General features: G+C 42.6%; 1 protein-coding gene across 4 annotated transcripts in view; it reads right to left on the reverse strand.

Annotated features, from left to right (window-relative positions):
- Nucleotides 1–7,805: 7,805 nt before the first annotated feature.
- LOC121293707 (cytoplasmic phosphatidylinositol transfer protein 1-like) overlaps nt 7,806–14,348 on the reverse strand; it is a 322,349-nt gene continuing 315,806 nt past the window's right edge. For 3 of the 4 annotated variants that reach the window (XM_041216893.1, XM_041216891.1, XM_041216892.1), the window contains one exon: nt 7,806–13,598. In XM_041216893.1, coding sequence (XP_041072827.1) covers nt 13,282–13,598 — 317 coding nt within the window. In that variant the 3' untranslated portion in view covers nt 7,806–13,281. The remainder of the gene's footprint in view (nt 13,599–14,348) is intronic. The other variant, XM_041216894.1, reaches the window with a different exon arrangement.

Consider the following 14,348-nt stretch of genomic DNA (forward strand, 5'->3'; position numbering starts at 1 on the left):
TGTCAGGCTGTGAATGTGGAACTGAGCTACAGACTATGCAACATCTCCTGCAATGCCTATCGTTAGAGGAACCCTGCACTGTTGCAGATCTTGCCGAATTCAACAACAAGGTGGAAAAACGTGTCCAGTTCTGGCTGGGCCATGTATAGACTGTGGAAACGATAAAAAACCTATTTTAAAATTTATTTCGATCTATTGTTTTATCTCTACCTTTTAGCCAATTCGATCCCTTCCCCCCACCCCACCCCAACTTGGGCCATCTGCCACTTGCTTGTCCTGCTTGTTACCCTTAATGTCCCCATTAGCACATTCCTTAGATAATATCACCACCATCAGCACCCCTTTGTCCTTTTGTCTATGACATCTTTGGCAATCTCTTCTTTGCCTCCAGCCATCACTGGCCCTCTATCTGGCTCTACCTGTCCCGCCCCCCCCCCTCAACCAGCTTATATTTCACCTCATTTCTCTATTTCCTTAGTTCTGGTGAAGGGTCATACGGACTCGAAACATCAACTGTGTTCCTCTCCGCAGATGCTGTCAGATCTGCTGGGTTTTCCCGGCTATTTTTGTTTTTATTTCTCATTCCATAAAGGATGGAGGGGTAAAAGCAAAATACTGCTGATGCTGGAAATCTGAAATAAAAACAGAAAATGCTGGAAAAAATTCAGGCCTGGCAGCATAAGTGGAGAGAGAAACAGAGTTAACATTTTGAGTCCTTCTCGAAACCCTTCTTCAAAGGATGGAGAAGGGTTGCCCACTGAAGCTGAATTTGCCAGTGGACTGTCAGTGTTTGCTGTCATTGCAACTGTGAAAATGATGGCACTTCCCTGCACATTCACAGTTAATCGCAGAAATCCAGAACTTGCAGTGATTCCCTATTCCTCCATGAGCACTGTTTAAACCCCCAAAGAGGTAAATCATAGAATAGAATGGTTACAGTAACAAAAACTTATATGTATACAGTGCATGTGGTGTAATGAATTGTCTCAAGATGCTTCACAGGGGCATTATAAAACAAAGAGTGACACCAAACTACAAAGGAGATATTGGCTCATATGGCCAAAAGCTTGGTCGAAGAGGTAGGTTTTAAGAACTGTCTCAAAGAAGGAAAGTGAGGTAGAGAGGCAGAGAGGTGTACAGATGGAACTCCAAGGCCTGGGGCCAAGGCAACTGAAGGCATAGACACCAATAGAGGAGAAATGATGATTGAGGATGCAAAAGAGGCCAGAATAAGAACAGCACAGATATCTCAGAGGCCATTGCCACAATATATTCCATACCACCCTTATTTACTAAGCTCTGTGCATTTATGTACATGCACTATAAACCTGAATTAGATCTTACTTTACTTTCTTGTCTGACCTCATCTAAATCTTTAGAAATCACTTGACTTGCCATGAAACTCTACTTGCTGTAAAACCCCCTTAAATTTATATGTTGTTGAGGGAGGCTTTTAACAGTATACAAAGTCATCATTACTGCTGAATAACTTCTCTGGCCCTGAAAAAACTACTTACTGTTCTATTTGTGGAATGCCACAATGACTTGCATGAAGGCACAGATGGTATGGTTGCTAAATTTGCTGATGACACGAAGATATGTAGGATAGTAAATTGTGAAGAGGATGTAATGAGGCTACAAAGTGACATAGATAGGTTAAGTGAGTGGGCAAAGATCTGGCAAATGGAATATAATGTGGGCAAATGTGAAATTGTCTATTTTGGCAGGAGGAATACAAAAGAAGCATATTATCTAAACGGTGAGAGATTGCAGAGTTCTGAGATTCAGAGAGATCTGGATGTCCTTGTACATAAATCTAAAAAGGCTAACATGCAGGCACAGCAAGTAATTAGGAAAGCTAATAGATGCTATTCTCACTTAACCTGTCTATGTTACATTTATTGTGAGAGGAATTGAATATAAAAGTAGGGAGGCTATGTTTCAGTTGTACAGGGCACAGGTGAGACCACATCTGGAGTACTGTGTATAGTATTGGTCTCTTTATTTAAGGAAAGATGTAAATGCGTTATAAACAGTTCAGAGAAGGTTTACTAGACTAGCACTAGAAATGGGCGGGTTGTCTTATGAGGAAAGGTTGGACATGTTAGGCTTGTATCCACTGGAGTTTAGAAGGGTAAAAGGTGACTTGATTGAAACTTACAAGATACTGAGGGGTCTTGACAGGGTGGATGTGGAGAGGATGTTTCCTTGTGTGGTAGAATCCGGAACTATGGATCACTGTTTAAAAATAAAGGGTTGCTCATTTAAGACAGAGATAAGGAGAATATTTTTCTCTTAGGGTCATTGGAACTCTTCCCAAATGGCAATGGAAGCAGTCTTTGAACATTTTTAAGGCAGAGCGAGATAGATTTTTTTGATCAACAAGGGAGTGAAAGGTTATCAGGGGCAGGCGGGAGGATACAATCAGATCAGCCATGATCTTATTGAATGGCAGAGCAGACTTGAGCAGCTGAGTGGCCAACTCCTGCTCCATGTTCATGTGTTCATATTTAATAAAGACTTGCTGTTAACATACAGAAGACTACGAAGACTTCTTTAACAGACACGTTCTGTAGCCAACACTATCCCAACACTGTAAACCACTACCCTCTTGTTTCCTGCCATTGAGCCAATTTTGTATTCAGCTTGCTATATTTCCCTGGATCCCAAAGGCTTTAATTTTATTCAACCAGTCCGTCATGTGGCACCTTGTCAAAAGACTTGCTAAAATCCGTGCAGACCACATTAGCTGCTCTGTCCTCATCAATCCTCCTTGCGACCTGCTCAAGAAATCCAATCCTGTTAGTCAGACATGATCCTCCTTTAACATATCCGACTGTCCGACTCTCTGAAGAAGGGTGATATGGACTCGAAATGTTAACTCTGTTTCTCTCTCCACAGGTATTGCCAGATCTGCTGAGTTTTTCCAGCATTTTCTGTTTTTATTTCAGATTTCCAGCATCAGCAGTATTTTGCTTTTACCATGCTGACTGTCCTTGATTACACCATGGGCAGAATTTTCCATGCCCCTGGCATCAGGCATGCTCAGTGGCATGAGTGGACAATATGATGAGAAGGCCAGAAATCAGAAACCAGTTTGCGATCGTCTGCTCAGCCCGTCGATGGCGGGCTGCGTTTCCTGTCATCGGATTTCGGGAACCTCAATGTAATAAATCTTCATGCCATTATAAGCCTAGCACGCTGGATAGTCTGCCCACGTCGGTGTGAATGCACACCAGTGTAGAACTCGTCTTGACAAGTGTGACGTGCAGAAGTCAGGACTTACCGCCAGGGCCTTGCTCATATCGTAGACATCCGAGAAGCAGATGATGTTGGACCCCGACACCAATGTCACGCTAGAGGAACGTCCGTGGCATGTTGGGTGGATTCTTGAGGGCACCGCTCTGCTACAAAACAGCTCGTGGAAGGTGGAAAGTCACCGTTGAGGGTCTGCTCACAACAGATGTTGGACGAAGGGTTGGAGAAGAATGTCCAGCTGTGTTTGGGAGAGGAATATGTACTTGGGGTAGGAGAGAAAGGCCAAGGATCGACCTGGAGAGGAAGAGGTTGGTGGGGGGGGGGAACGAAGGTGTCGGGAGCTTGAGGTTGGGAGGGGGAGAATGAAGGTGTTTGGAGGGAGGTTGGGACGGGGTAGGGAGTAATGGGGGAGAAGACGGCAGCTAGAGAGGTAGTGTAAGGAGGGCGGAAGGTGAAAGGGAAGGAGTTTGGAGGGGGGAAGCATTGCATAGAGGGGAGGGAGTCCAGGGGTAAGAAGGAGTGCAGATACGGGAGGGTGCCCAGGGGAGGAAAGGAGTGCGGAGAGGGGAGGTAGTAAGGGCGGAGGAAGAAGTAAGGCTGGAGGAAAGAGTTGGGAGTGGGGAAGGAGGTGGTTGGGGAGGTTAATGTGGATGGGGGTGGGATTTTCAGGAAGGAAGGGAACGTGCACGTTCAATTGGACATCCCCGAAGGAAAAGAGTTGTAGCTGATATTTCATGGAGGGGAAGTGGAAGGTGATGCGGGGATTGGGGTGGGGGGAGGGGGGGGGGTGGGTCAACAGTGCTGGGGGAAAGGAAATGGGGACTGGGGGAGGGAGAGGTCAGGGGAGCAAATGAATAACTGAATCACCACTAAGCTGTTTAAATTGAAAGTGAAATGAGAGTTGTGGTGGGCGAGATCAGGCGCTGCATGGGAGTGTGATCAGTGGGTGGGCAGAGATGCAGATCAGCTCAGATGGTCAACTGAAAGCAAACGCCAGGCGGCAGCATTAAAAATGCTCAGGACATGGAGGTGAGTGTGATACAGGAAGGATCCATGTACTTGGGAGGGTGAGTGCATGAAGGTGCAAAAGGCCCTGCCACACATACACTTCTCCCTCTGGAATCACTCATTGGCCGGCTGCCGCCTTTGCGGTGACAGAAGACGAGGTTGAGGAGGTCACAGGCAAAGGGAATGCGGAGGGAGAGGACATTCTCTGAGATTACTGAATGGATGATCTAGGGGTGTCCAGCTCCTGCTCCTCCTCCCTTTGGGTGCTCAGGGCCCCAGCCTGACTCCTTGAGGGGAAGGAGCACCTGGAGGGATGTTGAGGTGCCCCGTTTCCCTCGTTGCCACTGCAGAAACTATCCCATGGCTCCTGCAATGGTGTGCTGGTCTGTGCGCGTCTCCACGTTCTGCTGGACCAGGGTCTCTATGGCGTCCGCCATCCTTCCCACGGAGACCTCCATACCCGCACATGTGGGCGCCACTTCATCAGAGAGCAGGTGGACACACCCCTCTGACTCGCAAGCCGCTCTGCCGGGGGCTTCCAACAGCTCTGCGTGATGTACCCACACGTTCTGTCAACTGTCTAGGCTGAATTGGACAGCCAAATCTAGAGGCTCGTCATCTGACTCAGACCTCAGAGATGCCTCTTCCCCAGCAATCCTCCGAGTGCCAGGGAGCTTGGCTGAACCTGCCTCCTACATCTGCGGGCACACGTCCATGCGGTGACCACCAGATTATGAACCCAAGCCTGCTCTAGATCTAGGTCCCACCGAGGCATATGTCTCTGCGCTGGTGGAGGGTGTGGATAAGCACTGTGACAGTTCTTACAGGCTGCTTATTTCCAGCTCTTCCATGGAGGAGGTGTTCCCCCTGGCTGGAGGTAAGGATTTGGATGGAGCCAAGGGACTGGCTGGCTGAGGGCGTCAGTTGCTCGGCAGAGCTCCCTGTGAACCAAAGTAGAGATAATTAGTGCGTGGCAGCATAGTCAAAAGCAGGAGAGAGATCACTCACTTTTGCATTGAGGGGGAGATGATGTGGTACAGGGTGTTCGCCGCAGACCATGTTATCACCAGTCAGCGTAATGGCACGCTTCTCGAAGTCAGTGAGAGGCCTAATGTGGGCCACTCCACCCCCATTCTGAGGCATCACCTTGATGTGAACAGGCTTCTCCTGCATGGAAACAGATGGACAGAGTGTGAGCATGCCACTGTGTGGAATGTTTTTGTGGTAAGCGGATCCATGGAAAGGATGAGGACGTGAGTTCGACAGGATATGAGCCTGTTGGAGATGTGAGGGTGTGTGAGAGAGTTAGTGGTGTTGTCCCTTGAGGTGTGAGATCCCTGTGAATGTGTCATGGGTTTGTGAGTGTGAGAGTTGAGAGTGGAGAAGAGTGACTTACCCTGGTGGTATAGATGGGGCTATTCATCCTGTAGCAGCATTAAGTGGCATTGCAGGGCATTGGCACTAACCACCACTACCCTTCCTGTGGCCAGAGCAAGGGTAGAGGACATCACGGCAGGCCTCCACGGTGTCCAAAAGGCACTTGAGGGATGTGCCACTAAACCGGGAGGCTGCAACTTTTTTGCCTTCCAGAGCCATCCTGTCTTATGCGCAGCAGTCCTGAGCTGGGAGCACTGAGAAGTGTGCGCATGGCCGCACTTCAAACATGGTGCCCAGCGTGATGAAGCAGCAAGGTGATGGCGTGATGGACAAAGGAGAGCCTGCCAGCCATCAAAATGACGTGTTTCCCGGGAATGCATAATTAATGCTGTGGGTTTGTGACGATACAGCGAGAAGCTGCCATTGCAGCCAGTGGATAAAACGTCGTTTTTCCTGCCCGCTATCGCACTTAGTGCAAATCTGGGATGATTCCGTCCCATGTCTAAGCGACAGTTTGTCCATTTTCTGAAACAAAGTCCAGACCTCACCCTCTCTTGTTGGCTTGCTACATACTGGCCAAAAAAATTCTCCTGTATGCGCCTCAAGAATTTTGTTCCCTCCATTCCTTTCATATTAGAACTATCCCAGTTAATATTGGGGTAGCTAAAATCTTTCACTATTACTGCCTTATTGTTTTTGCACTTCACAGATTTGCCTACATATTTGCTCCACTATCTTCCTCTGACTGTTTGGGGGTCTGTAGTACACTCTCAGTAGTGTGGCTGCACCTTTTTTTTTCCTTTGCTCAATTCATACGGCCTCATTTGATGGTCATTCTAACATATCATCCCTGCTCACAGTTGTAATTGCTTCTTCAACCAAATTGCCACCTCCTCCTTTTTTATCTCCCTATCTCATCTGAAAACCTGTAATCAGGAATGTTAAGGTGCCATTCCTGTTTTTGTATTAGCTACGATATCACACTGCCATCTGTGCCCTCAGTTCATCTGCTTTATTTGCTATACTTCTTGCATTGAGATATGAGCATTGCCAACCTTTTATTTTCGAAGATAAAAGCAAAATACTGTGGATGCTAGAAATCTGGAACAAAAACAAAAATAGCTGGAAAAACTCAGCAGGTCTGACAGCATCTGTGGAGAGGAAAACAGTTAACGTTTCGAGTCCGTATGATTCTTCGTTCTGATGAAGAGTCATATGGACTTGAAATGTTAACTGTCTTCCTCTCCGCAGATGCTGTCAGACCTGCTGAGTTTTTCCAGCTATTTTTGTTTTTATTTTCTAACCTTTGTTTCCTCTGCTTTCTAGACTCATTCACTAATTTTCAGCCTTCCATTTCTGATTTTGTCCCATCTGAATTCACCCTGAGGTTCCCACCCTCCTGCCAAACAAATTTAAACCCTGCCCAACAGCTTGAGCAAACCTCCCTGTAAGGATGTCCCAGACTATTTGCAACCTCAGCTTTCTGGTCAAGTCTGAGATGAGCTTCTGAAATGCCCATCACAAAGATTGCCTATTAAAGTCTTCATAACTTCACTTACCTGTATTTATCTGCCACTAAAACATGCCTTTATCACTTCCAGGTTTAATTATTTCAATGATCTCCTGGCTGGCTTCCAGTCCTTCCATACACCTCAGCTTATCCAAAGGTCTGAAGTCCATATTTTATCCCGTACCAAGTTCTGCTCGCCCATCACCTTTGTTCTCAATGATGTACCTTGGTCTCTAACAGCTCAGAATTAAAGTTCTCATCCCCATTGATGTTCACAATGTGTCTACAAGCATTACTCTCTGGAATTCCTCCTGTTCTCCCTAAGGCATCCTTCCAAAAACAAACTCAACCTTTGAGCATTTTTTCACCTACCTAATTTCTCCTCTATTTGCTGAGCATGTTTTTTTGCCTCATGCTTTGGGATAGTTTTCTATATTAAATACACTACTCAATGCAAGTTGTTACAGTTTTTTGCTATGGATTATAATTTCAGTCCTTTGCTTCCAGTTGTTTCTGTATTGTGTTGATCTGTTGGGAAAGATGATGAGAATAATAGCTCTGGCTGTGTGATTAATAGACTGACACTGGGTATTGGATCAAGGAACAGTTGTGATTGTTTCAATAACTACATACAAGCAAAAAAAAAACTCAATTCAGAGAGAAAAAAATCTTTTATTTGTTTGAATGGTAAATCTGCTCATTAGCAACATAGGGGTTTTTCTACACTCTGGTTTATTATAACATGCTATGTAACAAACTATTACAGTGAATCCTTCAACCCAGCTAATAAGATAAACCAGTTGCAGTGGGCAAACTTGCCCTTAAATTAACAAACTACCAGAATATTTACATTGTACTGATTATGTACAGTACTGATCGATGCAAAACTCTATTCAAGGTTTATCACAAATGGAATTTCCATTTGTGAAGCCGAGCACAGCAGATTACATGCCACTGAATAAGTGTCTATTTCCTGCATCCTTATAAGGTGCTCACAGGTGAGGTACTGAGACAACTGTCAAATGGCATTGACAATTGTCAAATGGCATTATCAGATCACTAACAATGCTATTTACCTCCAACTCAATTTTTTTCCTTCCCTGAGGACACTGATTCTCCACAGGCACGAGTTCTTCAGCAACTTGCTCAAGTAGTCATTATTCATTTGTGAGCCTAAATGCTACATGTTGACAGGCTATTCAACTGTGGAGAGGGAAATCATAGCCAAGCTTGATCTTGAACTCACTGGATATCCACATGTATGCATTCGAGCAGGATCAAAAAAAATGGGTGGTCACAAAGATTTTTTCCCTTCGTTAGCCAAGGGTGCTGAGGCCAATTACAAAATTCCAACTGTTGACCCAGTTGAGGTCAGTTAAGTCAGCACAGCCTGAAAATGGTGTCTGACAACCTAATGGTCTGCAAGGGTCAGAACCAGACAAATTTATCAGGGTGCTTTTTTTTCTAAAATGTTATGTTGAACTGAAATGTCCAATTCTTGGATGTAACTTGATCAGAAAATTCCAAATATGGGGCGAATAGCAATGCTTTATGGTAAACAAGTTCCTCACTCTAAAAGGGATCAACTAATTGGTTTATTTAACCAGAAAATTATACATACAACTTCTTTATATTTCAGTATTCAAAGAAAATATTCATGGTATGTAACATTTATATTTCTGGCTGCTAACACAAATAGAAACTATGGGAATTGGTTTGTGGAAACACAACCAGAAAAAATGACAAATACCTGTATATGGTTTGGAAAATTACGACAACCTGAACACGCTATTACGAAAACTGTTCCAGCAACGCTCTGTTGTGAAAAATGCTTTTTTCCATTAACTACCACTACATTTCAAAAATGCTTTAAAATACACATTACAGGCATTTCCCATTGAAAAGTAGGAAAATGCACACAAGTTCTGTTGCTGTGATCTCTAAATCCTCTTATTAATCTGAAATGGTTTCCCTGTAGAGTTGATCCAAAACTGTTAATAAATCTCTGTTAAAAATGTGGTTTTCATAAAATGTTCACCCCATCTGCTTTTCAAATAGTTCCAGTTTTTGTAAAGTACTGCTTTCCTCCTTGTCTTCTTTAGATCTGCTACACAATATCCTCCACACATGGGAATGGGTGAAATGACTTGCTTCCAGACCTTTGGCTTCATTAATTGGCCATTAGGAGTTTTGAGAAAGTAGCTTTGGATGGGCTTTGAAACTCAACCTTTTAATTTCCCTAGACTCCTGATTCATCCTCAGTAGCTCTCGTTGGTGCAACAAACTAAGGCAGGCAACTCTGGGAACATTTGAGTACAAACTTGTATTCCATCAACTTTAATTCTGCTGCCAGAAAAGCTCAAAAGGAAGAAAGAACTTGCTTTTATATCGTCCCTTATCATATCCTCAAGATGTCAAAGAGTGTTTCACAACTGAAGAATTATTTTTGAAACAGAGTCATTGTTGTTATGCAGCAAGGCTTAGCAAAAAGAATTCTCGACTCCACAAATGCAGAGTAGTTGACCATGCAGATCATTTCAGGAAAGTTCAAGTTTTGATCTTGTGTCACTGTTGTAGCAGCTATAAAACCGCTACTGTTGACCTCACTCCCTTTTAGGCAAAGGGGGTGAAAATTAACCCGAGCTCTTGGATCTATGAATTCTGCTGGCAAATGTACGGATGTAAAAACCAGGTGAGAATGGTATTGGGTTTACTAGCAGGATAGAATGGCTTGATGATGCTCATGTACAGGGCTGAGGGGAATAATGGCAACTTGAGCAAGATACCTGTGGAAACACATCCCAGTAAGGAGTTTCACCTTCTGGAAAGCAGTGCAGGGCAAAAAAAAAGTAATTTAAAAAAATTAAACAAGAGAGAAGAAATCTTGTTATCAGTGAGTTCTTGAGCAGTGGCATTGCTTCTTGAGCAAGTGCACAACGTAACAGCAAAATGCAGTGCCACTATTCCAAAATAATGGCACTAAAAATGAACGTAGCTTTAAACAGGCATCATGAATAACCTGAAGTAAGGTACTGGAACTTTCTGCTTACTTCCGTTTTATAATGTGAAACAGTATAAATATCAAGAATTTGGTCCTTTGCTAATATGATATTGGCAGTAAAAATAAATAAGTCCAGAAAATTTTAAAATATTAGAACACAGAAGAAATTCATTGCAGAAAAAAATCTTTTACATTTCCAAAGACAGAGTTCAATTAAAACAATCAGGCAAACAGATCTGAATCTCACTCAACCAATTCAGACAGAATTGTAGCAATGTACGGTACATTTTTAATTTAAGATATGCACAGCATGCAGAGGCAGTGATAGAGAAATTCTGTTTGAATTTCTTTACCCTTGCGTGAGTTCAGTTTTTCTAAAGACTCATCTCTGTCATCATAGCTTATGCCGTGCACTTGTTGAGCTTTCAAAAGCTTGTCAGCAATGTATTAAACAGTGTTATCTCAATATACAATTATCAAAGATAAGAGGGAGCAATTAAGTCCTGAGACTAGGAAAAATACATTTGTTAAATATTAACTTTATACACACATTACTTTAAACAATTGGAAACAGGTGATAATGGTGCAAAAAGATTTCTGCCATTTTCACATGAATGAAGAATGTGTTTGGATGGGGATACTAAAATATGTATTTTTTTAATGGAAGGATTTTTGCTGATATTCAATGGGCAATTCTTATAAGATTTTTTTGAAGTATAATTTTGTTGAATAATTCAGATGGCATAACTTTTACCCAACTGTCTCCCTTTCCTCTTTATTCTCTAAAATGATGAGCCTGCCTGATATTCAGGGGCATGACCATCAACAATCAGCAGTGCTGTTTTTTCGGAAAAAGAAATAGGTTTTTCTGAAGTGGGTTAGGGGGACGGGGGTTAAAGTTTAATGTTACACCTTGTTGGTGGCAGAATTTCTACCAAAAAATGAAATTTGAAAGCCTTCTGGCATTTTAACATATGTGATGCATCAAATATAATGGATATGCCAAATATCATCAAAATCTAAGTTGATTTAAATTCTTGTTTTTGTTTCGTGTGGGTAGCTCAGGTTGACAGATTTAATGGAATAAATCTATCACATGCACAGCTCAGGCTATATTTACTAAAATGTGGTATTTGGGTTCCTTCAAAATTTTCTCTTATTATAAGCCGTGAACATGGTTTGTAAATCTGCTACTGACAAAGCATTCACTCAGTATAATCCTTTAAAAGTATTATTTTTTTGACTGATTGCTAGCACCTTAACTCAGCAAAATAAAAATGAGCAGATAGATTTAAAATAGAACATTGCACTGTCCTGCACTTATTACACCACCAACCTCTTAATTTCAGGATGTAGGTAGGGGCCAAGAAAAGCAATGGTACTATGACTACAGGCAGAAGCTTTAATCGTCTCAAACAAACAAATTAAAATATACTGGAAAATGCTTCACCAGTGGAACTGAGCTTCGACAGATACAAATTTGTTCTTTTTAAAACTCATCTTGTGAATGTGGCATTTATCATTCATTACAAGAGGATTATCAGTGCAGCTGGCAAATACTTTACATAAGGCAAATTAGTGTTTACCTTTATCTGGTTGTGGTGTGTGACTCTATCTGTCACTCTCCTCTGCAAAAACCTGTAGCTGTGGAGGTACTGAGAACTAACTATCTTAGCAAACTCACACACTACGACATCCATATCCATGGGCTTTGACATTTTTTTAAAATAGAAAGCCTAAAATTTAAAAAAATATTCTAGTTGCAGTCATTAACACTTTACCTAGAGAGCTAATTTTCACATGCAAGACAGTGTGTGAAGGAAGATATTAGCCTGTCACTACCAAGCCTGGCTCTGTCTTCAAGCAAGATGACACAAACTTCCCAGGAAGGGCCACCAGATAACGAACAAAAGAAACAAGCTTGGCTGATTTTTCTCACCCTAATTCAATGGCACTGAAGCCAAATGCAAAGATTCTACTGGTTCATCACAAACTCAAGATTGAATCTGACACCATTTTGGCTCAATAAACATCAAATGGTAAATTTACTCGCCAAGCTACTGGTGGAGCAGATTTGTTACTTTACCATCTGCAGCCAGGTAAAGAGTTGGTAATCGGATGATACAGATTTTAGATCATTGGCAAAAGAACCAGAGGTGAGGTGAAGAGAATTTGTTTTATGCAGTGAGTTATGATGATCTGAAATGCACTGCCTGCATGGGAGGTGGAAGCAGATTCAATCATAACTTGCAAAAGGGAATTGGATAAATACTTGGAGAGGAAAATTTTGCAGGGCTACGGGGAAAGAGCAGGGGAGTGGGAGTAATTGGATAGCTCTTTCAAAGTGTCAGCAAAGACACAATAGGCCAAATAGCTTCATTCTGTGTTTATCACTCTATGATTTTATTCTATAACCAATCATTGGTAAGTTGTGCTGATGATTTTCAAAGAACACAGTTAATCTCCATATGGAGCCAATTCAATAACAAAGCCAACACTTGTGATTACTGTAGAACTTTACAAGCCTGGTTAGCTGGTAATTTCCACAGGGTAAATGGCTCCTGCCTCAAGTCATTAAAGTTCTTCCCTTTGTGTGTCTCTTGACCTAACACAATTGCTTTTGAGCTCCACACTACAGCTTTTGAAATAGTTTAAACTTTATTAAACTGAAACGCATACGTGTAAGTGCTAAACATGTAGGGGTAAATTTTCCCAATATTGCTCACAACCTCATCCATCAGCAGTAGATATGGGAAAATCATGTGATGTTGTTCATGATTTTGTGCTCATGGAAATCAATACCAGGAAAATGTTGGGAAAGCCATCCATGAAATTCCAATATGTGTTGGTGGCAAGTGAATTGGCTTGTCATCAACATATGGAGAATTTAAGTTATAAAATACTTGCACTCTACACTTTCCCTTTGGGGGGAGGCTTCATATTCAATTTAATAGATAAAAACTGTGGATATGGAACATATTATTTTCTTTGTGAACTATACTCAGGGGGACAAGGAAATAGGCAATTAGCATGCAAGTTTCAACGAAGAGGAAAAAGAGCGATGGACAAAAACAAATATAATCTAACACTAAAATATGAATTCAAAGCCTATGGTCAAAGGCAGAAATTAGTTGTGCTTGGGTTTAGATGGCTCGCCAGAGGCATCGATGTCAGGTATCATGGAGGTGCTGCGTTTCTCCCGACAATCTGGAAGTGTAAGAGTTTCTGGAGCAGACTTTTTCCGAGGGCGATCTTTGGGAATGGCCAGGAATTCTGGAGCTTCTGAGGCAAGAGGTGTGGTTGGGGCACTAGAAGGTCCACTGCGGATTAACGAAGGCATAACGATATTGCTGATAGTAATCGCAGGAGGAATAATTCCAATTTTTTTGTTGGTGGCTTCCTGAGTCGCTCGTTCAAATTCTCGAACCTCGTTCATTGTCATGTCTTTCAGTTGGAAATAAAAGGGGAAAAAATATCAATATAAATTTTAATGTCTCTTACAGAACAATCTATAAGTTCCAGTTTACTACTTATTCATTGTTTCTGACTTAAGTAAAACATGATAGAACATGCAAGTAACTTGTCTTCTATTTTTCTAAATCAATGGTTAGTAAGGTTTATAAACCTATAAAATCTTCAGTAGTGTAGTGAGTTAGAACAACATGCTGTCATTACACAACAGACTGCAGATTTGCACCCATAACCTCCCATACAGTAGGGGCTGGATTTTATGGGGCATCATGTTCCCTGCACCTGACCTCCTGACTAAAAAGTCAGTTGGGAGCCCACCCATGATAAAGTTGGATGCCTTGCAGCCATTTTACGCTCAGCAGGGTATTAAATGGCCCAGAGCAAGACATCCGCCCCCATCTCAGGAGGAAGTCCTGAGGCAGTTCTGTAGTCCCAGCAGTGGCAGGTTCGAGCACTGATGGGACCACAGCCAGTGCCCGAAGAAGAGAAGGTTATGGAGGTCAGACTGAAGGTAAATTTGGGGTATTGGCAGGACATGGGGTGAGGGGGACCATGTATGAGAGGTGGGACAAGGGTTAAAGGTGGGGTATGATCTTGGGGAGGGGGCAACTCTGATAGGCATGGGGACCCCCTTAAAGGAGAACTCCTTCGCACAGCACCAGCCTGCCCAGTAAAGGCTGCCAGGCTGCAAGTTTAGCATGGGCCTTCCCTGCCATGGATAAA

The sequence above is a fragment of the Carcharodon carcharias genome, chromosome 22 (genome assembly GCF_017639515.1).
Source record: "Carcharodon carcharias isolate sCarCar2 chromosome 22, sCarCar2.pri, whole genome shotgun sequence".
NCBI classification, from domain to species: domain Eukaryota; kingdom Metazoa; phylum Chordata; class Chondrichthyes; order Lamniformes; family Lamnidae; genus Carcharodon; species Carcharodon carcharias.